The 24995-nt window shown below is 48.1% G+C and overlaps 1 protein-coding gene and 2 long non-coding RNA genes across 4 annotated transcripts; 2 read left to right on the top strand and 1 right to left on the bottom strand.

Moving 5' to 3' along the window:
• The first annotated feature begins 5243 nt into the window (after positions 1-5243).
• Positions 5244-23902, top strand: rhag (Rh associated glycoprotein). 2 transcript variants are annotated; one of them, XM_035421258.1, is made up of 16 exons: positions 5244-5472; positions 10914-11097; positions 11696-11846; positions 12325-12472; positions 13685-13851; positions 14632-14769; positions 15149-15270; positions 15636-15709; positions 16230-16303; positions 16877-20119; positions 20932-21010; positions 21123-21266; positions 21604-21659; positions 22018-22122; positions 22222-22314; positions 22716-23902. In XM_035421258.1, exons 1-10 carry the CDS (start codon positions 5286-5288, stop codon positions 16949-16951), a joined length of 1320 nt encoding a protein of 439 aa, XP_035277149.1. In that variant the 5' UTR covers positions 5244-5285; the 3' UTR covers positions 16952-20119; positions 20932-21010; positions 21123-21266; positions 21604-21659; positions 22018-22122; positions 22222-22314; positions 22716-23902. The 2 variants fall into 2 exon arrangements, with proteins under 2 accessions (XP_035277149.1, XP_035277150.1); XM_035421259.1 differs by lacking the exons at positions 20932-21010; positions 21123-21266; positions 21604-21659; ... (1 more) ...; positions 22222-22314; positions 22716-23902 and having other exon boundaries at positions 16877-17911; positions 17942-19683.
• On the top strand, positions 5481-6221 carry LOC118229357. Its single transcript, XR_004765654.1, has 2 exons — positions 5481-5724; positions 5779-6221. It is a non-coding gene; the product is annotated as an uncharacterized LOC118229357 (long non-coding RNA).
• Positions 13496-14388, bottom strand: LOC118229358. Its single transcript, XR_004765655.1, has 2 exons — positions 14297-14388; positions 13496-14262 (listed from the first exon to the last, which is right to left on the bottom strand). It is a non-coding gene; the product is annotated as an uncharacterized LOC118229358 (long non-coding RNA).
• Positions 23903-24995: the final 1093 nt, after the last annotated feature.

Here is a 24995-nt window from a genome sequence, read left to right as displayed (position 1 = left end):
GCCAGCAATCTACAGAGTGAGAGAGAGAGAGAGTGAGAGACAGAGAGAAAGATAGAGAGAGAGAGAGAGAAAGAGTGAGAGAGAGAGAGAGAGAAAGAGTGAGAGAGAGAGGATAAATCCCATGAAAACCACAAGAACTCAAGGGTCAGAGCAAGACATTCCAGAGCAGGGGCAGGTGATCCCTCAGAGGGGGTTCAGAGAAGTGCACAGTGAGAGGTGAGGGGGTTCTGAAAGACGGGGGGGGGGGGGGGGATGGCTGGATATCCAGTACGTAAAGTTACGATCAGGCGTGGTTCGTATGGAAAAAGCTGCCATACGCAAGCAATTAAGAACACTTATAACTCAAGCGCCTCTCACGCGAGGAGGCCGCGTTCCTGAAGGACGGAACGGGCCGAGCCGCTCGGGGACCGTGAGAACATTCCGCTGCGTGCTGGGAGAACCGCGCAGAACCGCCGTCCCGCATGCCGCACAGTGGCAGCTGTGCTGAGGGAACCTGTGCGCTCCTGAACGCCTCCCTGTGCTAATCAGCTCAGGAGACAGGGCCACACTGCTGCTGCTGTGTGACTGGTCCACAGCTTCAGGACCAGGTCAGGGTTAGAACGGCGCAAACACACACTTAATATCTGAAATTTAGCGCATTGACTCGCTGGTCTGGGAACGACAGCCAGGTCTGGCTCTCTTACACACGTACCCCAGGGGAAGCCACTGCATATGGCTCCGGATAACAGTGTCTACTGAGTGAATGAATATCATGTAACATAATGTAACAATGTAACGTAATGTAAGAACATAATGTAATGCAATGTAAAGTAAGGTAACATGTAAAGCAGCGTAATGTAATGTAGTGTAATGTAAAGTAAGGTAACATGTAAAGCAGCATAATGTAAAGTAACTTCTGTGGTTCACAGTTAACCCCGTTTACACTCAGTCACTGCAGCATGCGAACCAAAGCCATGCCAGCTGAAGCCCGCTGCCCCCACTGCATTCCTTCACAATCTGGGTACTTTCACTAAAGCCCTGCGATAGACTGCGATAGTCTGCGCAGTTTCCTGCACTTTCCTGCACATCACATAAAAGCAGGCATGTGTGCCGCTGCAGTGTGTGAGAGTTTGGCCTGCTGTTTACTTTACTGTCATTAAGTCAGCGGGTCACGCTAGACTTGAGGGAAAGAGAGATAATGAACATATTGTAATTCCTGGAATTCCAAGTTCACAGAGAGGTCAGATTTTTTTTTTAAAAAGATTGCGGCCACATGAAAGTGACTTATGTGTTCAGCACAACTTCTAAAACACGCTCCCTGCAGAATTCTGCTCCTATTAGCCAATCAGTCAACACCAGGGAGCGCGCCCTGAAGTGCTGAGCTCCCGCTGCATCTCTTCGGCCTGAGCCTGCGTACGTGCGCCCGACGCGCCCAATCAGAAGAGCCGCTGGCGTTCCCCACATGCAGTCCCCTCGCAGCGCTGCGTTCACTGCAGCAGGGCAGGGGAGGGCACCTGAGCTCACAGGACCAACGGCAGCGACGCACCTGTGAATCAAACCCCCGAACCACTACACTGTGTTCACTCCTCTAATATTAGCTCCGCCCCTTCGGGGGTTCCTGAAGCCTGGCTTCCTGTTTGAGCAGCGGAGCGTTCCGGGTTCCGTTTCAGAGCTGCCAGAGGTGCACAGGCCCCAGGGAGCACGCTCAGACGCGCACGGGCACTGGGGCGCAAAGCCCGCTGCCATGGCAACGCTCGCCACGGCAACACCTACACCGGAAACTGCAACCTCAAGGCCTGTGCCCCAGGAGGACCGTTCAATGTGCCGCCTTAAAAACACCCACAGCAGTAAAAATCCCACGGCAGTAAAAATCCCACAGTACTACAAAACAATCTGAAATCTGGATAAAAGCCTCTGATCAAAACCGTGACCAAGGGAGACAGCGGACTGGACCGTGTCCACAGAGACTGCCAGAGGAGTTCACTTTACAGGCAAGATGGACACTCACCTCCTCATGGAAACGGTAATTTCACTTTATTTAAAGCCATTTTATTTGTTAATTGCTGTTTGGCTGTGGAGAGTGTGGTCATTCATTAGGTAACATTGTGAGCACAGCAGTCCCATCTTATAGTCTTTGTTTTAAAATTTTTTAATAAATGTACTTTCTCCTCATTCCATCAAATGAAAAAATAAAAAGTGATGCACTGGGAGAGGATGTTCACCTGTAGTCTCCCCAGCTCAGTGTTTCAGGAGCACCAGCAGAACGTGTGTTTACGTGCTTCTGCCTGCAGACCTAGAGAAGAGAGCTTCTGCCTGCAGACCTAGAGAAGAGAGCTTCTGCCACGTTTCAGCGACCGGTGAGCTTGTGACAGAGAGGACTGCGGGACACGTGATGACCCATGTACCCCCGTCCCTCCAAAGTTAAACAAACAAAGCGTGCTGCAGTTAGATTGTATCTGGCCTTGACGGTGGTCGTGTGCGTGGTAATGGAGGAGGGGAAGCAAATCCACAGACACAGCTGTGACACACTCACAGGGATCGGGCTGCGTCACCACTCAACATTCACCAAAGCTCAGCCAATGGGAGCCCACGCAGGGCTGCGTCACCACTCAACATTCACCAAAGCTCAGCCAATGGGAGCCCACGCAGGGCTGCGTCACCACTCAACATTCACCAAAGCTCAGCCAATGGGAGCCCACGCAGGGCTGCGTCACCACTCAACATTCACCAAAGCTCAGCCAATGGGAGCCCACGCAGGGCTGCGTCACCGCTCAACATTCACCAAAGCTCAGCCAATGGGAGCCCACGCAGGGCTGCGTCACCGCTCAACATTCACCAAAGCTCAGCCAATGGGAGCCCACGCAGGGCTGCGTCACCGCTCAACATTCACCAAAGCTCAGCCAATGGGAGCCCACGCAGGGCTGCGTCACCGCTCAACATTCACCAAAGCTCAGCCAATGGGAGCCCATGCAGGTGTAAGGAAAAAAGGACGTCTCTCGAACGTGATGAAAATGTACAAAGTTTATTTCCAATACCGGCAGTGACAAAGCGCACGAATGACACCTTGGATTCAGCAGAGTCAGACTGAACCACAAACCTTTCCAGAGGCTGCTGCTTATTTGTTTTCGAAGCTTTGATCAGGAGTGTTGAATACACATACCAAGACGGATGTAGTCAGTTTTTGTAACACCTATCAATTAGGCCATAGTGTATTGGCTGTCCTGTTGTGATTGAATTAGCATGCCTGTTGACTTGAATGGTTCCCAATCTCTCACTCCCGGTCGCTATTCTACCATTGTACCAACTGTATTGTGATAATGATGAGATCAAGGGAATGTGTGGCCAGCAGACATATTGGCATCAGAGACAGATTTCTTGCACAGGGCTGCGTCACCGCTCAACATTCACCAAAGCTCAGCCAATGGGAGCCCACGCAGGGCTGCGTCACCGCTCAACATTCACCAAAGCTCAGCCAATGGGAGCCCACGCAGGGCTGCGTCACCACTGAGCTCTTAATGAGAGAAAAGCCGCAGAAGCAGGCTGTGCGTGCGTCCAATGAGAAAGCGCTTTACAGCAGCCCGGCACGGGAGAAAACCAGGGGAACCAGGGGTACCACAGAGCAGAACCAGCACAGGGTTACCACAGAGCAGAACCAGCACAGGGGTACCACAGAGCAGAACCAGCACAGGGGTACCACAGAGCAGAACCAGCACAGGGGTACCACAGAGCAGAACCAGCACAGGGTTACCACAGAGCAGAACCAGCACAGGGGTACCACAGAGCAGAACCAGCACAGGGTTACCACAGAGCAGAACCAGCACAGGGGTACCACAGAGCAGAACCAGCACAGGGTTACCACAGAGCAGAACCAGCACAGGGGTACCACAGAGCAGAACCAGCACAGGGGTACCACAGAGCAGAACCAGCACAGGGTTACCACAGAGCAGAACCAGCACAGGGGTACCACAGAGCAGAACCAGCACAGGGTTACCACAGAGCAGAACCAGCACAGGGTTACCACAGAGCAGAACCAGCACAGGGGTACCACAGAGCAGAACCAGCACAGGGTTACCACAGAGCAGAACCAGCACAGGGGTACCACAGAGCAGAACCAGCACAGGGGTACCACAGAGCAGAACCAGCACAGGGTTACCACAGAGCAGAACCAGCACAGGGGTACCACAGAGCAGAACCAGAGCTGGGGTACCGCACAGCAGAACCAGAGCTGGGGTACCTCAGACTTGTCCTCCTGCCATTTGGGGGGTTTTGGGGGGGGGTTTGATAAGGTTACAAAAGAATGTTGAGATTTAACCCTGTGCTTTCTGCTGTCCACATGCAATCTCCCCAGAGAGAACTGGAGAGGCTGCATGCTGAGCTGAGAACTACGCCTGTGTCCTGCAGTGGTTTCACCACAGGGGCAGATCCATCTGCTCACAAGTTTGAAGATTTCCCAGCATTGTCTCGGTGCTCTGACCAAACATCTGCTGGTAGGCAGAACATGCCAATCAGTCAGCAAATAAAAGATGAAAGCTTTGTAAAAACCCATGACTCGGTTTAAAAATGACTGTTGAAGAAAGCCAATGAAGTAAATAAAGACAGACAACTGAACAGCATTAACGAGTAAAGGTCAAAAGTCGAAATATATCCAAGTGCCTACAAATCAGATTGTCACTCCCTCTTTCTCTCTCTCTATTCTTCCACATTTATGCTTCTCTTTCTCTCCATCTCTGACTTTCTCTCAGAGAAAATGGTTCTTATTATTCACTGAACAGATGCTTTGAGGAAGCCCTGCCCTTAGCTCTTCCATTCACCAGCATTTCTCTCTCTCTCTCTCTCTCTCTCTCTCTGTTTCTGCTGTCTGTCTGTCTCTCTCTCTCTCTCTGTTTCTGCAGTTTGTCTCTCTCTCTCTCTCTCTCTCTCTCTCTCTCTCTGTTTCTGCAGTCTGTCTCTCTCTCTCTCTGTTTCTGCTGTCTGTCTGTCTCTCTCTCTCTCTCTCTCTCTGTTTCTGCAGTCTGTCTCTCTCTCTCTCTCTCTCTCTCTCTCTCTCTCTCTCTCTCTCTGCAGTCTCTCTCTCTCGCTCTCGCTCTCTCTCTCTCTCTGCTGTCTGTCTCTCTCTCTCCCTCGCTCTCTCTCTCTCTCTGCTGTCTGTCTGTCTCTCTGACCCTGTGTGAAGGGGGTGTGTCTGACGGGGCCGGGGGTGTCCTGCCCTGCCATTGGCTCCCGATGGGCCTGCAGGGGATTTAAAGGGCAGAGACGCCCCCCTGTGCTATCAGCACACTGGAGTAGCAGCAAGCCAGAGCGTGGCCATGCCTGCGTACGCCACCAACATGAGGCTCAAGTTCCCCATCCTGGCCCTCAGCCTCGAGATCCTCACCATCATCCTCTTCGCCTTCTTCGTGGTGTACGATGACGGCAAGCCTTCCAGCCATGGCGCCCATGACGGCCACGCACCCAGCAACAAGACAGAGGACAAAAACCTGCGCCTTTACCCAGGTCAGCCGCGCCCCACACCACTGAGTTCTGGCCCAGGTCTGAAGGCTCTGGGTTCTGACCCAGGTCTGAAGGCTCTGGGTTCTGACCCAGGTCTGAACGCTCTGGGTTCTGGCCCAGGTCTGAAGGCTCTGGGTTCTGGCCCAGGTCTGAAGGCTCTGGGTTCTGGCCCAGGTCTGAAGGCTCTGGGTTCTGGCCCAGGTCTGAAGGCTCTGGGTTCTGGCCCAGGTCTGAAGGCTCTGGGTTCTGACCCAGGTCTGAACGCTCTGGGTTCTGGCCCAGGTCTGAAGGCTCTGGGTTCTTACCCAGGTCTGAAAAGCTTCTAAAAATTCATCTGCAAATGTGTTCTAAATACCGCCAAACCTTTCAGCTCGCAGTGTCATGTGGGTCTTCTCCTCAATGCGTGGGTCTGTGCTATCTAACTGCAAAGGGAGAAACAGAGGGGAAATTAAAATGTGTGAGGAGTTGTTTGTTTTGCTGTTTGGTGATAGACATGGTGCAGGGCTTTAGTCTGTGCTTTGGGTTTGGATGTGTAAGGCACACAGCATTTCTATGGCATCTGGCTTCATTTATTCTACAACTGTTGAGCTGCTGTGTAGAAATAGGTCATTTTAAAGGATTTCATGTTGATGTTACTTATTTGAGGCTGTATTACCAGCACCATTTCCATTCTGGGAAAATGTCAACCATACTTTCTGCCAAAATGATTAAATAACAATTTTGCTTCTTCATTTTGAAAACAGACAGAAGTATGGGTGAAAAAAAATATGTGCCAACGGTGAATTCTTTTGTCATAATTTAGAATGGCATACTGGTCATAGTTTAACATTTTTTCACATTCTTAATTTGACAGAGGCCATTTCAGGCTTTACCCATAAAATTATGAAATAAGATAAAAACACATATTCCAGTGCAGAACTGCTGAAGAGTTCAGCTTCGACACACCCAGTTGTGACTTCCTGTTTTTGTTAGTTTTAAGGCAGTGGGGAGTGTGGTATAGGGGTGACTGGCTGCTTAGGGCACTGGAACTATAGCCTGAAGGTTGCGGGTTCAACTCCCCGGTGGGGCACAGCACTGTGAACTTTTCAGGACTTTATACAGTCCAGCTGTACAAATGGAAAAGCTCATCCTGGGCTGTGGGGGTGTCCACTAAAACACAATAAATACCTTCATATGGTCAGGAATGACACACAGGACCACTGTTTAAAAAACAGCACACTAACATGATTAAGCGGGGAGCCGGGGGGGACATGGATTTTCTGACATTCCTAACAGCTACTGAGACTGGCAGACAGAGGGACCTTTAACCGCCTGTTTCGTCCCATTCTTTTATCTTTGACGCAGAAAAGCTGCGCATGACCATCGTTAAAACGGCTGTTTTCCACACAGATTATGTTTGCAAACTGAGGAAGACAGAACAGCATCTTCCAAGAGTTATGTTAGGCTCATGTAGGGATTTCATAAAACAGGAAGCTCTCTTACACAGGAGCTGTGGACTCCTCCTGTATCAGCAGCATCTCAGGCAGCATGCTGTCCTCAGTTACGGGCGTTAGCAGCTGAGCTCTGAGATTAATGATGCACGTTCCACAGACACGCAAAGGAAGCGTCACGCTCGAGCCGCTCAGCTGACGGCTAAGAGTGAGTGAACCGCAGGTTTTTTGCAGCTTTGTTTTTGTTGCATGTTCAGTAATACTCTGCGGAGTACAATAGTGGAAAGGACACACACTCTTAACGTACACAAAGATTTGGCCCAGTGTATACATAATACTATATGGAAGCTTATAGTAGATGTACTTACTTACTGTAGATTTGGCACTATTTGAGGTGATAATGTTTTATGGAATTTTGTAGATTTGGCAGAACTTGTGAGGTGATAATGTTTTATGGAACTTTGTAGATTTGGCACAACTTGTGAGATCATAATGGTAAATGGAACTTTGTAGATTTGGAACGATTTGTGAGGTCATAATGCTAAATGGAACTTTGTAGATTTGGCCCAGTATGGGAGGTCAATATGCTAAATGGAACTTAGCTGTCAGCAATCAAGAGCTCAAAGTAAAGACAACAAACAGAGAGATGTTATTGTAAAACGGCATAGCTCTGGAGTTTTATCAAGGGACGAACCAGAGACCACATAATGGCAGACGTTGAACAGCAGGTTTAAAATGTTTCCACACCCTGCCTGGATTACTTGGCTCAGATCCCCTCGCCGTAACTCAACTGAGGCTAATGGTCAGAGTCCGAAAGCAATTACCCAGAAACCAGCGCTGTGAGCCTGCCCTGGCAGCACGCAGGACATCGCGCTGAAAAATGCGGCTCTGCTTTTAAAAAAACGTTTTTCGCCTTTATCTTGCCTGGCCAGCCCTGACATGGCGTACAGACGCAGCACTCTGCGCGCGGCCCTAGTGCTAGGAAGCGCGAGGCTCAGAGATTCTGCTCACAGGAGATACCAGCTCCGCCCTGGCGCTCCCATGCCATGCTTCTCCTGGAGTGAAGAAGTGCACGCCTGGGGGAATGTGCTATAATATTGATTGTCTGGTGGGATCATAGGACCTTTGATAATGCCGCTATTGTCAATATGAAGGGTAATGCAGTGCATGCACATTAAACCAATACAAACACCCAAAACAAACACCAGCCCTTCAGACAACCACAAAAATGACTGATGGATCTGATCTTATAGCAGTATTTTACTGTGGAGACCGTGGAGTCTGTGTGTGTGTGCGTCGGACTCTGTTTAAGTGTGTGCAGTGTGTATAGGTGTGTATGTGCGTGTGTGTGAGTGTATGCAGTGTGCATAGATATGTGTGTGTGTGTGTGTGTGTGTGTGTGCGTGTGTGTGAGTGTGTGCACAGTGTGCATAGGTGTGTGTGTGTGTGTGTGTTGGTGAGTGTGTGTCTGTGTCTGTTTGTGTGCGTGTGTGCGTGTGTGTGTGCGTGCATGAGTATGTGTGTGCAGTGTATGTGTATGTGTGTGTGTGTGTGTGTGTGTGTGTGTGTGTGTGCGTGTGTGTGAGTGTGTGCACAGTGTGCATAGGTGTGTGTGTGTGTGTGCGCGCGCAGTGTGTGTTGGTGAGTGTGTGTCTGTGTCTGTTTGTGTGCGTGTGTGCGTGTGTGTGTGCGTGAGTATGTGTGTGCAGTGTGTGTGTGAGTGTGTGTGTGCAGTGTGCGTAGGTATGCATGTGTGTGTGTGTGCGCAGTGTGTACGTGTGAGTGCGTGAGTATGTGTGTGCAGTGTGTGTGTGAGTGTGTGTGTGCAGTGTGCGTAGGTATGCATGTGTGTGTGTGTGCGCAGTGTGTACGTGTGAGTGCGTGAGTATGTGTGTGCAGTGTGTGTGTGAGTGTGTGTGTGCAGTGTGCGTAGGTATGCATGTGTGTGTGTGTGCGCAGTGTGTACGTGTGAGTGCGTGTGCGTAGGTGTATATAAGTGTAAGTCACTAAGCAGCCTGCTGGTTTTGCTTGAATAACGCTGGCAGTTTAGAGCTGGGTCAGACCAGGTCACAGTGAGGACATGCCCCCCCCCCCCCCCCCGCTCACAGGGTGAACCCTTTCCAGATGTGACACCCACAATCAAAGCTCAAAGCGCTTTCAGAAACCACACCTTCCTCCAGAGATGCCCCTCAGATACCCCTCAGAGTGGGGGGGGGGGGGGGGTGGGTAACCCACAGCATGGGGCGGGGGGGCAGGAATGAGACAGGAGGTCTGCTGGCTGATGGCAAGGTTGGGGGGGGGGGCATGGGGTAATTTCCTGGAAAAAGACGGTTCCACCCCAGGAGGTGGTGACCCTGCTCAACTGCGCCAAAAGCAAACCGTAATCGCCCAGCAGACTCAGTCTCCATGGATACGATACGCGAGCCACGCCCAGCGGGGAGTGCATGCGTGGCAGCTGATAATGCTGGCAGCCGCTGGGGTGTTTAACACCCCCCAGAAACAAGTACTGCCCCCCAGTGGTGGAATGAGCTTCCCACTGCAGTCAGAACAGCAAAAACCCTGCCCATCTTCCCACTGCAGTTAGAACAGCAGGAACCCTGCCCATCTTCCCACTGCAGTCAGAACAGCAGGAACCCTGCCCATCTTCCCACTGTAGTCAGAACAGCAGAAACCCTGCCCATCTTCCCACTGCAGTTAGAACAGCAGGAACCCTGCCCATCTTCCCACTGCAGTCAGAACAGCAGAAACCCTGCCCATCTTCCCACTGCAGTCAGAACAGCAGTACCCCTGCCCATCTTCCCACTGCAGTCAGAACAGCAGTACCCCTGCCCATCTTCCCACTGCAGTCAGAACAGCAGAGACCCTGCCCATCTTCCCACTGCAGTCAGAACAGCAGGACCCCTGCCCATCTTCCCACTGCAGTCAGAACAGCAGAAACCCTGCCCATCTTCCCACTGCAGTCAGAACAGCAGTACCCCTGCCCATCTTCCCACTGCAGTCAGAACAGCAGTACCCCTGCCCATCTTCCCACTGCAGTCAGAACAGCAGTACCCCTGCCCATCTTCCCACTGCAGTCAGAACAGCAGAAACGCACCAGACTGTACCAGGACTTCCCGGACCCCCTTTATACAGGCAATCTGGCTCCCAGTATCTTTCAGGGCTGATTTTCGTTTAAAGCACTTTTCTGGGTTTGCAAAGCCCTCCCTGGTTTAGCACCATACGTTTCAGATGCTCTGTCAGCACACACTCCAAGCCGAACACTTAGATCAGCAGCTGCTGCTTCACTTCATGTTCCAATAATGAAAGTTAAGAAACCAGGTGAAGCAGTGTTGTGATTTTTATGCTCCCAGAGCCTTGGAATGCATTACCAATCACTATCCATTAGGCAAGCAACAGTTCTCCGTTTAAAGCAACAGTTCAAGACTCAGAAAAGCTCAACTTTCTTTTTTATTTTATTTTATTATCATCATTTTTTTAATGCTTTGGTTTTACTGTTGAAATGATTTGCTTTCATTGAATCCTTTTGTTTGAACAGTGTTAAGGTTTTAACTTTATATAGTTATGTTTACTATGTTTTATCACGTTTTATTTTATTATGTTGGAAAGCACTTTGAGCAGGATTTTACTGTAGTCTCTGTTAGGAACAAACACTCTATGGTACATATTCTCCCAGACTCTCTATGGTACACAGCCTCACAGAATCTCTATGGTACATTGGCTCTTAGAATCTTTATGGTACATAGTCTCTCAGAATCTCTATGGCAAATGGCCTTTCTACATGTTCTGACTAGACTGGGCTGGTTGGATGACTTCAGCCCAAAAATCAGCACATAAAAGCCAGCAATGGAGAGAGAAAAGGAGAGAGATGGAGTGCGTGAAAAGAGTCCTAGAGAGGTTCCCCTCTCTTTTTCTCTCCCCACCACTCTCTCTCTGTCTCCGTTATTCTATGTCTGTGGTGAGCCGTGACCTCCCCCGGATCTGACCTCTCACCCCTGACCTGCTGCTCCTCCGCAGTGTTCCAGGACGTGCACGTGATGATCTTCGTCGGCTTCGGCTTCCTGATGACGTTTCTGAAGCGCTACAGCTTCAGCAGCGTGGGGGTGAACCTGCTGCTGGCGGCCTTCGGCCTGCAGTGGGGCATCCTCATGCAGGGCTTCTGGCACATGAGCGACGGCAAGATCAAGATGGACATCCTGAGGTGAGCGACTACCGCCAAACTGACCTGGACAACCACGACTACCGCCAAACTGACCAGGACAACCACCAAACTGACCAGGACAACCGCGACTACCGCCAAACTGACCACGATACCGCCAAACTGACCACGACTACCGCCAAACTGACCACGATACCACCAAACTGACCTGGACAACCAGGACTACCGCCAAACTGACCTGAACAACCGCAACTACCGCCAAACTGACCACGATACCGCCAAACTGACCAGGACTACCGCCAAACTGACCTGAACAACCGCAATATCGCCAAACAGACCACGACTAGCGCCAAACTGACCAGGACAAACACAACACAGGAGCATGACATACAGGGACAACTGTCACACAGGAACTTTACTTACAAGGACAACTCTTACACAGAGTCATAAACAAAGGCGACTGTTGGAACTGGACATATATAATTATACTGGCAAATTTAATATTCATAAATGTTTTTGAGTGCTACAGGATAGCTGGAATTTACATCTTTCCACAATGGCCTTGCATGTTACCATGGTTTCTTTAACTACCACATAAACACATGAACAGTGATGAGTAATGTTGTGTTGGTACCTGCAGGATGATCAACGCAGACTTCAGCACAGCCACAGTCCTCATTTCCTTTGGGGCGGTCCTGGGGAAGACCAGCCCTGTGCAGCTCCTCATCATGACCGTGCTGGAGATCACCATCTTCTCCCTTAATGAGCACTTGGTAGCCGAAGTGCTGGGGGTGAGCAACCAATCAGCAGCTAGACTACACGCCCAGCTACCAATCAACAGCCATACCACAAGCCCAGCTACCAATCAGCAGCCAGACCACACGCCCAGCTACCAATCAGCAGCCAGACCAAACACCCAGCTACCAATCAGCAGCCAGACCACACACCCAGCTACCAATCAGCAGCCAGACCACACGCCCAGCTACCAATCAGCAGCCAGACCACATGTCCGGCTACCAATCAGCAGCCAGACCAAACACCCAGCCAGTCCTCTTATAGTTGTTCTTTTTTCTGCTTATATTTATTATATTAGACACAATACTTTTCATATTTAGACACAACAAATGTATCACTACATTAATAAGGAAAGAATAGTTTGATATTTGCTGTCCTGAAGATGCCTTCTGCACCACCAGGTGGAGAAAACATGCACTGCAGTCTGAAGTGTAACCCAGGGTTACCATACATATGAGTGTTGTTTTTTGACAGGCGAGTGATGTGGGGGCGTCGATGACCATCCACGCCTACGGGGCGTACTTTGGGCTGGCCGCGGCTCGCATGCTGTACCGGCCCGGCCTGAGGAACGGGCACCCCAACGAGGGCTCAGTCTATCACTCCGACGTGTTCGCCATGATCGGTGCGACCCCCCCGCCACCATAACAAGCCCCCAGTCACCATAACTATGACCCCCTCGCCACCATAATAACCCCACAGTCACCATAACTACAACCCCCCCGCCACCATAACAAGCCCCCAGTCACCATAACTATGACCCCCCCGCCACCATAACAACCCCACAGTCACCATAACTACGACCCCCCCGCCACCATAACAAGCCCCCAGTCACCATAACTATGACCCCCCCGCCACCATAACAACCCCACAGTCACCATAACTACGACCCCCCCGCCACCATAACAAGCCCCCAGTCACCATAACTACGACCCCCCCGCCACCATAAAAAACGCCCAGTCACCATAACTACAACCCCCCCGCCACCATAACAAGCCCCTCCAGCCATCATAACAACGGTGTGTTAAGTGACAGCGTGTTGAGTGACGGCGTGTTGAGTGACGGCGTGTTGAGTGATGGCATGTTGAGTGACGGCGTGTTGAGTGATGGCATGTTCAGTGACGGCGTGTTGAGTGCCGATGTGTTGAGTGATGGCGTGTTGAGTGCCGATGTGTTGAGTGACGGTGTGTTGATTGACGGCATGTTGAGTGACGGCGTGTTGAGTGATGGCATGTTCAGTGACGGCGTGTTGAGTGACGGCGTGTTGAGTGCCGATGTGTTGAGTGACGGCGTGTTGAGTGACGGCGTGTTGAGTGATGGCATGTTCAGTGACGGCGTGTTGAGTGACGGCGTGTTGAGTGCCGATGTGTTGAGTGACGGCGTGTTGAGTGACGGCGTGTTGAGTGATGGCGTGTTGAGTGCCGATGTGTTGAGTGACGGCGTGTTGAGTGCCGATGTGTTGAGTGATGGCGTGTTGAGTGACGGCGTGTTGAGTGACGGCGTGTTGAGTGACGGCGTGTTGAGTGATGGCGTGTTGAGTGACGGCGTGTTGAGTGCCGATGTGTTGAGTGACGGCGTGTTGAGTGACGGCGTGTTGAGTGACAGCGTGTTGAGTGCCGATGTGTTGAGTGACGGCGTGTTGAGTGACGGCGTGTTGAGTGACAGCGTGTTGAGTGCCGATGTGTTGAGTGACGGCGTGTTGAGTGACGGCATGTTGAGTTATAGCGTGTTGAGTGACAGCATGTTGAGTGCAGATGTGTTGAGTGGTGGCGTGTTGAGTGCCGATGTGTTGAGTGATGGCGTGTTCAGTAATGGTGTGCTGTGCTTGGTTTCTCAGGAACCGTGTTCCTCTGGATGTTCTGGCCCAGTTTCAACTCGGGCATCGCGGGGAGTAAAGAGGACCAGTTCACCGCTGTGGTCAACACCTACCTGTCCCTGGCCGCGTGCGTGATGACAGCCTACGCCACGTCCAGCCTGGTGGAGCACAAGGGCAAGCTGGACATGGTGAGGGGCGGCCAGAGGGAGTCTGTCACTGCCAAATACACTCAGGCACAGTGAGGGGCAGTTAGAGGGGGTCAGTTACACACTCAGGCACAGTGAGGGGCAGTTAGAGGGGGTCAGTTACACACTCAGGCACAGTGAGGGGCAGTTAGAGGGGGTCAGTTACACACTCAGGCACAGTGAGGGGCAGTTAGAGGGGGTCAGTTACACACTCAGGCACAGTGAGGGGCAGTTAGAGGGGGTCAGTTACACACTCAGGCACAGTGAGGGGCAGTTAGAGGGGGTCAGTTACAGCTGAATACACTCATAGAGCCAGATAATGGGTGGGGGGACAGGGGACTGCTGCTGCGCTCTCAGGTAAAGTATTTAAGCTCAAATGTTTCTGTAAAAGAAACCAAAGCAGAGTGCGCTCACCTCACCCCACTGCTCCCCGGTGCACATTCAGAACCTCACCCCACTGCTCTCCAGGTGCACATTCAGAACCTCACCCCACTGCTCTCCAGGTGCACATTCAGAACCTCACCCCACTGCTCTCCAGGTGTACATTCAGAACCTCACCCCACTGCTCTCCAGGTGCACATTCAGAACCTCACCCCACTGCTCTCCAGGTGCACATTCAGAACCTCACCCCACTGCTCTCCAGGTGCACATTCAGAACCTCACCCCACTGCTCTCCAGGTGTACATTCAGAACCTCACCCCACTGCTCTCCAGGTGCACATTCAGAACCTCACCCCACTGCTCTCCAGGTGCACATTCAGAACCTCACCCCACTGCTCTCCAGGTGCACATTCAGAATGCCACTCTGGCTGGAGGCGTTGCCGTGGGAACCTGTGCAGACATGAACATTGGGCCCTTCGGCGCGATGCTGATTGGATCTGTGGCCGGGATCATCTCCACGCTGGGGTTCAAGTTCCTGACGGTGAGTGCTTCCTGACGGAAACGCCACTGCAAACAGAGAGGTAGCACATGATGTTCACGACCGCTGGGTACGAAGTGGACTGAGGAGGTAAAGCAGACCATGCAAGGGTGCTCAGCACGCTTCGACCTGCAAAGGTACAGCTTATTACCTGCCTACAGGCAGAAATATTTTGAGCACCATTAAACTTGTTTAAATAAAGGGTGTGGGCTTTGGCTAATCAGCAAACAGGAGGTTGCAGGTTTGACTCCCATGTTGAGGTCAGGCCACACCCAGCTTAAACAATCCTACACTGACACAGATGCTGCTTAAAATGGACAGTGTGTTGAGAATTATTGATTTGTATCTTCATTTTTTTTATTTTTATTAAAATTTTCCTCAGCCCATCCTTGCTGCAAGCCTGGGTATCCAGGACACGTGCGGAGTCCACAACCTCCATGGAATGCCGGGAATTCTGGGCGGGCTGGCCGGAATCACGGCCACGGCACTGGGGAAGAAGAAAGAGTAAGGCAGCGTTCTCAGTGTCCACAGTGAGGGCCCCTGTGCAATCAGGAGCCGCGTGGAGCCCATAGTCTGAATCAGAGCCAAAATGGCCGCCCTCACACAAGCTGTGGAATATATGAGCTGCAAACACTGCTTGGAAACAGTTCAGCTTCCCGGAAAACACTCTTTTTCCCACAGAAAAAGTTGATTGTAAAGAAATACTATAATGTGAAAATAAATTTGGAAATGGATAGCCACATTTATTGAATGAATGATGTAAAAACAGAAAAACAAGTCAGAACATCTGGGTTTTGTGTGGTAAGTGAAGGACGTGTTTGTGAAACTCAGTGTGCCATTCTCATGCATGTGCTTCTGTCGCCCCCTAGTGGCCTGGCCTCCATGCAGGCCGCAGCCCTGGCCTCCTCCCTGGGGTTCGCACTTGTCGGGGGGGCCATCACAGGTATGTTCATCTGACCTACATTTTATTCCAATTATTGCATTACAAAAAACATGCATGATTTCTACAGATACCATAGAGTTCTGAATTCCTTTGTAGCTTGCACAGGATATATTGTACCAACAGCAACCGACTCTGTTCCTGGAGATCTACTGTCCTGCTGGTTTTCACTCCAACCCACTCAAACTCACCACCTTCAACAGCTAGAGATCTTGTTGAGCAGCTAATTTGTAGAGTCAGATGTGTCAAATTAGGGATGAATTGAATACCGAAAGGATGGTATATCTCCAGAAACAGGGCTGGTGACCACAACACTATGAACTGTTAACCAGTTTGGTACCTACCATCTGAAATGGTAGGAGGGCTTTTAAACCATTAGCTTTTCAAGCATTTTATCACTGATTTTTCCACAGCTGAATCTGCATCAGAGCGATGTTGTAAAATGCAGGAGCGATGTTGTAAAATGCAGGAGCGATGTTGTAAAATGCGGGAGTGCAGACTTTGACCGGTTTTGTTTTTAAAGGTCTGATCATGAAGCTGCCCGTGTGGGGACAGCCTCCAGACCAGAACTGCTTTGACGACTCGATTTACTGGGAGGTGAGTCTGCAGGGGTTCTACATTCAGGGCCCAGGATGAGCGGTGGGGTGCAAACCTGGTCTGCCCAAGCTGGGTCTGCCTTCAGCGAGGAGATCTTTAACACCTGCAGGCTGTTGTCATGGGCCAGGAACAACTATACTATTTACTAAAAAAGACATCCACATTATTGTCACATTTCTCATTTTGTCAGCCATTTTTATGCACTGTCTCTCTAAGCTAACATTAGCAAACACTTGCAAATAAAATACACAAATACTTTTTGTTCCTCTGCACAGTACAGCCTAAACGATTAGACCAAATGAACATCCGTGTTTTCAGTACTGATGAGGGAATGAGGCTCCAAAAATAAGTGAAGCTACCATAATATCATCAGTTACTCACTGATTTTAACCAGTTGTTGTGCCCTGCTTTGGTGCATAATTTTAATTGGTTGACATAGGTTAGTGATTATTGGACAGCTTATTGTAGCTCCACCCATTTTGGAGTCTCACTCTCCAATCAGCAGTGTCCAGTCTCACCTGTAATGGCCACTGTGCAGGTGGGGGCAGTGACTGACAGCTAATTTCTCTGCAGGTACCGGAGGAGGAAGAGGAGAACGAGGAGAGTTTGGCTCACGGAGATCATCCCAAGAACAAAGTCGAGGCCTAAACTAGGGAAAAGCTGTGATGCCACCTCCCCCTCTCTCCACATCCCTCTCATATACCCCTATACCTGAAAATGTGTGCTATCAGGACGATAGCAATGTATAATGGAGATAAATTCCTTAGATAATATTTTATTTTTGTTCTTTTATGACACTTCTGAAGCAGCATATTGTTGGTCTGTCGGGTACTCTCAACACCCAAAGATGCGAAGGTCAGTATTTTTCTCCTGGATTAACTCACTTCAGCCCAAAAACAAAAGCAAAGCCCCTTTTTATTTTCAGTATCTTACTGCACACATCACCGCTGTTCCGTTCCAGTAGTTCAGCGACTCCAATGAAATGGCGGGGGACAGGAGCGTTTTCTGGATTAGTTCCGTTTTAGCGCCAACGCCTGGCTAGTACCCTCTGCCCCATCCAAATTATAACCAATGGCAAGCTGTGTTATGTACATTCATTCTGATAACCAATGAGAAGCTGTGTTATGTACATTCATTCTGATAACCAATGAGAAGCTGTGTTATGTACATTCATTCTGATAACCAATGAGAAGCTGTGTTATGTACCTCCAATCCGGCCTGGCCGGCCAGGTCTGTGTAGCTTCACATGCAGGACAGGTCACTCAGGAAACACACACACACTTTTCACATGACAGAGGCTCAAGCTTCCAGACTTTGAGCTGTGCAACCTTACCTTACCTTACACACATACACACACACACACACACAAAACAAAAAAACAAAAAATAAAATAAAAAAACCTTTTTTACTTGCAACCTGCTTGGAGGATCTAGACAAACAGCTGTAAATCTGTAAATCACACGAGCCAACACTCACAGACCCCCTCAGGTAAACAACCTGGCTCACAGACCTGCTCAGGTAAACAACCTGGCTCACAGACCCCCTCAGGTAAACAACCTGGCTCACAGACCTGCTCAGGTAAACAACCTGGCTCACAGACCTGCTCAGGTAAACAACCTGGCTCACAGACCTGCTCAGGTAAACCTGGCTCACAGACCTGCTCAGGTAAACCTGGCTCACACCCATGTTCGCTTGTTTTGTTTCCTCTCTCTCGCGCTCCCTCCTTCCTGTGCACATACTGACGTAAAGTCCGTTTACACTCCTCCCTTACACTCCTCCCTTACACTCCTCCCTGTGTGTCCAACAACAGCCAGTGAGCGTCTGGGATATTGTTTCAGAAATACCTTTACTGCTGTTTTACTGGCCTGTTTTAGTGTGCATCACCTGAGCATTCATCACCAGTCAGTAAACTCCTGAACTAAAGAAATATGAGCCTGAACTAGAGAAATCCAAAATAAGATCAGTGAGAGGGAGGAGTAAAACTGACTAAAGACACTAGTTTTAGTTTCACAAATTTGTTTTTTATTGAAAAGTCACCTGCCAGGAGTGCTGCTTACACCACAGGCAGTAAAGTGAAGGCCTCATTATAAGCTAGAGATGAACTCACCACGTTAAAATATCTATTACTATTACGCTTTTTCCAAATGTATCATGTATTAATACTGTCAATTATAAATATGTTTTTATATGGTATAACCTATGTGTGTTTTTTTATATATTATTTGAAAGGGTTGTGAGAAATGCCTAGTTTAATAAAAAATTAATTTCAAACTGAAACAAAAAATAATGCCCCCCATTAAAGTACATTCTGTAATACGCATAATACATTTTAATATAAGAAGGCACTCCAAACATATTTTTCAATACATGGTAGTATTTTGTAATGAACATTACATTTTAGTGGTTACGTTTTTTTTATCAAATTAGCTACATCATACTGAGACCAAAGCCTAGTATATATACCAAATATTTGTATATTTTACAATATGTTTCTATACATTATTCATTTTCCGTTATAAATTACGAAATAGTGTACGTGTAATAGCTTCGTGCACATAAAAATCTGTTATTTCCGTGTTGTAATGTCATTGCTGGAGTTATTAACAGAACAGACTTCCTTTGTCATAAAAAGGACAAATCGAGAATGCTAATATATTTGGTTTCCATGAATGGGGAGAAATGTTTTTGTTTTTCAAGATACAATATAAAGATAAAAAATATAAAGATATCAAGATTAAAAAAACAGCATTTGCATTGATCGTGTGTGCAAGATAAGTCTACCAAATAAAATGAGTGACATTCTGATGCCGTAAATCTATGGACTCAAAAAAATGCTTTTGTGAAGATCACGTGATGCTAGCGACTTCCAGCGATATCATAAGTGTGTTTATTTAAATCTGCATATAAACGATTTTCTACATTTTATTTCTTTCTCAAAAACATTTTTTAATGTGCGAGCCCAGTGTTGAGGCAAGTCATATTTACACAGTGTTTTCACAGTACTGAACTGATACACCTCTAGGAGCACAACTTGTTCACGTTATTCGTGCCAGTTTTTTTTTGTGCACAGCGCTCTAGATCAGTAGCCTACATTTCTCAACCCTGTAAGGAAGCACATCCCGTTTTCCGATTAGAAAAACTATTCTCTCGAAATAGGCTTTTGAATTATTTGAGCTCTTGGTACCGCTCATATGGTACTTCATGTTTACAAAATATCCAACATAATTTTGTGAATAATAATGAATGGAATTAATCTGCTTCTGTAATTAGTTGTTAAATTAATGGGACTTTGAGACTATATATTTTTAATAATTCTGAATGAGGAATAATACCTGCATGAAGCATTAAGCACTTCAAATGAATAAACAGCTCACAAACCATTTTAGGCTGTTTGTCTTGTTTTGAATTATTGAATTTTACTGAACACGGAAAAATGGAAAAATAATGACAAATCTAGATGAGTCTTCTGGAATTATTACATTGGTTTATTTTTATTTTTTTAAATCAATTGAACTAAACAACTGAGTCCATAAAATTGCCTCATGCGTTTATAAAATGGAAGATCGCCACCTTATGCGCATATCTACGGGGTTGGCCTTAATATCGCAGTGCATTGTGGGCTGCAAGATGGTGGCACTGTTGTGATTACGAATGTGTAGTTTCAATATATTGAACAAGTTATTTTGGTAGATAACAAATATTGCTAGCAAAAAGAAAGACTACAGTTGCATATGAGTGTTATTTTAAGTGGAGTGTATCGAGACATTTTCAGCCATCTTCGTTTCAAACGTGTAATTACATGGTCTTTGGACAATGGTAAGTAGCTAGCCAGCTAGCAGAGACTAGGACGGAAATACTGAATCTAGCGAATACGAGAAGGAACTCCGGCTTTACTAACGCAAGCTCTGAAGTTACTACCCTGACAGTAATGCGAGAACGCGGTTGTGTTGAGATGCACTTGGGTTCATTTTTAGTTTCACTCGTATGCTGCAGTCTGTGTTTGGGAAACTAGTGCATGGATTTATACGGCCGCTTCCTGTAACTATATTTAGTATGCAATACTGGCGGCCAGTATTAGCATACGCTAACCCATACCATGTATCTGTGTATCTACCTTAATATAAATTAGTCCCGGGATGTTACCAAGATGGCCTAAAGTTAAGTATCGAAATTAGCTCGCTGGGTAAACTAAGTAACCCAAGCATTGTGTTGCTACATTGAAAGGTTCTGTGACTAAATGCGGCAGCAGCTTATAGCCAAGTAAAGTGCACTTTTCACACGAAGTACATTATATGTTATTGTTTCACGAGGATGAATGTAAACGGACCTTACGTTACTTTAAGTTTAGCTTGGTCCGGTCCACTGTTCGGTTCCTGTCCTTCCGGAGCGGGTCGCTAATGCGCCTCTTGCTGCGGTTTCGTCACTGTCAGGGTAGCGTGCACACCTGCAGGTCATCAGACAATCCCAGTTATATTACACTCAGGTACGCTAAAGAGCCAGGGGTTAGTGATCCGCATGCCTGTTTACTTACTGCACCTGAGTTAGGTGCAGTACAGAGACATTATTATTAACTGGAAGGACCATCGCGGATGTACGATTCAGAAAAGAATCTCTGCTCTCTCCCTTAGTCAACCCGAGCAGACTCCAAGGTGAGGAGGAGGAGCGACTCACGTGGTAGCAGAGACGAGAGAAGAGTGCGAAGCCCAGGTAAAGTTCCGTAATTTACCGGATGTACCGTTTCTGAAGACGCTTCGCGTTCCTTAGCAGTTGGACCCTGACGGTGTGCTGAAAATGACGGCTGATTTTTTCACTGGGACAGAAAAGGAGAGAAGGACACAGAAGCGCAGCCGAAGCAGGTCGTCTTCCTCATCATCCTCATCCAGCTCCTCGTCCTCTTCCTCCTCCTCATCAGGTTCCTCTTCCTCGTGCTCCTCAGTCAGCAGGTCGAGCTCTAGCAGCAGTGGTGAGTGAGGGAGATGTATTAATCTGAAATATATGTACAGGTGTAACAGGTGTACACACTGCAGTGTTGCATTTTTATTTGTGTGTAGAGCTGCAGTTAAATTCAATTGAGCTGAGGGGCCCTCAGTCTGTAGCTCTGTGAACTGATTGTGTGTCACACAGAGAGGTGTGCCGCTCGGACACCTGTACCCCCCCCCAAGTGTGCTACGGAGTATCCAGGAGAAAGTGTCACCCTCTGTACCAAAGAAAGTCTAATTAATCTAATCCCCATTTAAAAATATTAAAATCTGCGGACAGTCACGGGTGAAATGTTCTCAGGAGTCTTCCTTCTTCCTCAGATTCACACAGAAAGTCCAAGTCTAAGAAAGGAAGGAAGGAGAAACGACACAGGAAGGTATTCCTCCCATTTACTACGGGCGAGAAAAGCCAAGTGCACTTTCAGCACTGAGAGTTCCCCTCTGCCTGCTAATATTTACAGTTTTTTACTATCGTGTGTTTGCGTGTGTGTGTGTTTGCGTGTGTGTGTGTGTGTGTGTGTGTGTCTCTCTCTGCGTGCATGTGTGTGAGTGTGTGTATATGTCTGAGTGTATGTATATGTCTGTGTTTGTGGGTGAGTATATGTAAATGTCTGTGTGTGTGTACGTACGTCTGTGCATATGTGTGTATGTACATCTGTGTGCGTGTGTGTGTCTCTGCATGTGTCTGCGTGTGTGAGTGTGTGTATATGCATGTACGTACGTGTGAACTCTTAGCATAAAGGGAATAAAGAGAAGAAGCACAAAAAGAAGAAAGAGAAGAAACAGAAGGGTGAGGATGAGGATTATGAAGAAGGATCGGGACCTGTGCAGATCTCCAAGGTACACGTCCCACTTACCTATCTGTCTTCAGGGCATAGGTCATTCGGGGGAAAAGCCATTTGCACAAGTTCTGTTATTGTGCTTGTGTGTCTCTGTCAGTATCTTAAGGATAAGAAGAGGGGGAGAAAGGTCAGCATGATCTCCGGACGGAAGATTAAAATGAAAGTGAAGAAGTCCAGGAAGGACAAACAGGTACACCTGCGGCTGTGATGTCATCATGGATTAAGAGCTCATTTAGGTCTTTGAGTCACTCTGCTGAGGGTCAACTGTTATATACACACCCTGCAACAGTAGCGTGCTGTGTGTGTGTGTGTGTGTGTGCTTGCGTGCGATTTTTGTTCTACTGTAGACTGTATACAGTGTTACCTAACTGCATGTTTTGTTTTTTACTGCATAAAAAGGTGTGCCCAGTAGGTGGCACCGCTGCTCTGTTAAACTGTCTTTCTGTATTGGCACCAGATCTGCTGTTTTAAATCTGTCCCTTCAGAGTGTGGAGGAGACCCCAGCCTAACCCCCTCCCTCTCTCCTCTCTCCTTTACTGCGTGCGTGCGTGCGTGCGTGTGTGTGTGTGTGTGTATGTGTAATGATCTCAGAGGGATAAGAACCGGGCCGAACTCCTGAATTTCCTCAACTCTGCCCTCTGACCCGAGCAGGAGAGCTTGGTGCTAAAAACAGTCCTTTCTGGAAACTTCTGTCCGTCGTCCGTGTGAATGAGGTCCTTCTGCCCCTATAGCCCGCTCCCAACGACAGCGTGGGCTTAGGGAAGAGCCATTACTTTACATTTATTTACCCCTGCGCTGAGCTCCCGCTGCCCGTGCAGCTGCGCTGAGCTCCTGCTGCCAGCTCTGTCCTCTGCTTCTCTACCACCGTTTGCTTGTGTACTTCTGAATGGGGGGTAATATTGTTGACTAATCTGTGTGTTGCCCAAGACCCTTATTTGTGTAAAAGACCATACTGCCCTCCATAGAATGCAATGGCTGGACAACATACTGTGGGAGAAAATGTCAATCACAGCTTTTCCGTGTGAACAGCTACAGCCTCCTCAGGATCAGCTGAAATTAGTTCAGGGCTGACTGTTATTGTGAAAATGTCATGGTGACAGAATGTCATGGCAACAAAAAATGTGATTTTTTTTTACCCTTCCCATTTTATAGCCATTTTCGCTGTAGTTAATTTTAGGTGGGGTTAATCAAAGCTGGCATTAGTTGAGTTCACTGCTGCTTTTCAAATCAATTTTTATTGGTCTAATTGTGAGATGTTTCCTTGGGGCGGGGGGGGAAGGGAACAAATGGGCCAAACACCACGCCAGTCTCTCCAGTCAAGGGGGGTATATTTCTCAAAGCAAGATTACCGAGTTATCTAGATAACTGCGCTGAGTAAAACCTGGAACAGCTCTTTTTACTTCAGTCCATGTTCCAGCTCTGGGAGGGTTCTGGGTTTTACTCAGTGCAGTTATCCAGATAACTCTGTAATCCTGCTTCCTGAAAGTGGGCCCAGCTGTTCCTCTGTATCTCAACAGTGACTCAGGATTCACCCCAAAAATTTATGCATGAAAGATAAAATGTATCGATTAAATTTTTTTCAGAATTTTCTTACATTTCCTCTGTAATTATTCATTAATCATAATTTCAGTTGTCAGTTTAAGATAAATAACTTGTCTGTGTGATGTGATTGTTTGTTGAAAAGAAGTACAGCAAAGGTTGTGAAACGTGTCTTCTTCCAAATTTGGGGGGAGGGGCAAAGTGTCCCCCAAATAATAAAACATGTCCTAGACTCTGAACTCTTGTGGTTATTGTGCTTACAACATTATTGTGGTTTTGTGGACCATCAGTTCCCCTGCACAAAAGCTCCTGCTCCACCACAAACACAAAACTTCCTGCTGCACCACAAACACAAAACCTCCTGCTGCACCACACACTCAAAACCTCCTGCTGCACATGTAATGGGGTTTGTGAATAATCATTCTTCCGTCATTGGCCGCTGGCAGAAGTCGGGTGGAGGAAACAAACTCAGGGAAAGTGATTGGTTGGCTCTTGGTCTGCTGCAGGACGGGCAGTGTGAGACGGCCATAGCGTTTCATAAATGTTTTAAAAAGCAGCATTAAACCTGACGTGCGGATGCAGACTGCAGTCGGTATGGAGACTGAGGGGGGAGCTGTGTGCAGTGGACTATGGCCAATCACACGTTCTCACCCTGCAATACCCCCCCCCCCCCACCATCAAGGAGTGAGTCACCACTTCCTGTTCAACAGCGGGAACATTCTACCTGCTTCTAGAGCTTTCTTTCAGGCCTGAGGACGGGAGGTAAAGAGCTCCAATCAGGACAAGGGCCTTCTGAGGAGCTGGTGATTACAGTAAGTACCAGGAGGAGGAGTCAGCTCCCACTGGAGCCTGACTCAGGAACGGTGTGTGTGCACACGTGTGTGTGGCTGTGTGAGAGTGTAAGTGTGTGAGTGTGTGTTTGTGCATGCGTGTGAGTGTGTGTGTGCACGTGAGTGTGTGTGTGTATATTTCCCTAAGGTAAGAGCCCACACAGCTTCAAATCTTTAACCCTGTAAGATGACAGATAGGTGATCAGAATGCACTTAACCTAACATTCTAATGCTGATGTCACAGCCACTGCTGGTAACTGAAAGCGACGTAGTTCTAGAACTCTGACTTTTTTGACATTTTGAAGGGTTAATAACAAACATACGGGCGTGTGATCTTTATTCCAGTTTAACGGCGGGTGGATGAGGAACAGTTGCACTGGGCGCAGACATGCACTGTGTAAAAACATGTTTCCCTGCAGAGAACATTCTGGTTCGTCTCAGAGGACATTCACCAGACCTGCTGCACCACGTCAGCATCGGAAGCCTTGGAGTTCATAAGTTA

Source organism: Anguilla anguilla, chromosome 6 (assembly GCF_013347855.1).
Source record: "Anguilla anguilla isolate fAngAng1 chromosome 6, fAngAng1.pri, whole genome shotgun sequence".
NCBI lineage: Eukaryota > Metazoa > Chordata > Actinopteri > Anguilliformes > Anguillidae > Anguilla > Anguilla anguilla.
The sequence above is the reverse complement of the archived record's forward strand: the minus strand, read 5'-3'. Positions and strand labels throughout refer to the sequence as shown.

Coding starts and splice junctions, on each gene's coding strand:
- rhag (XM_035421258.1), top strand. CDS start 5,286: ATGCCTGCGTACGCCACCAACATGAGGCTCAAGTTCCCCATCCTGGCC. Junction 11,847..12,324: donor TGGTAGCCGAAGTGCTGGGG/GTGAGCAACCAA, acceptor GTTTTTTGACAG/GCGAGTGATGTGGGGGCGTC. Junction 15,271..15,635: donor GCACTGGGGAAGAAGAAAGA/GTAAGGCAGCGT, acceptor GTCGCCCCCTAG/TGGCCTGGCCTCCATGCAGG.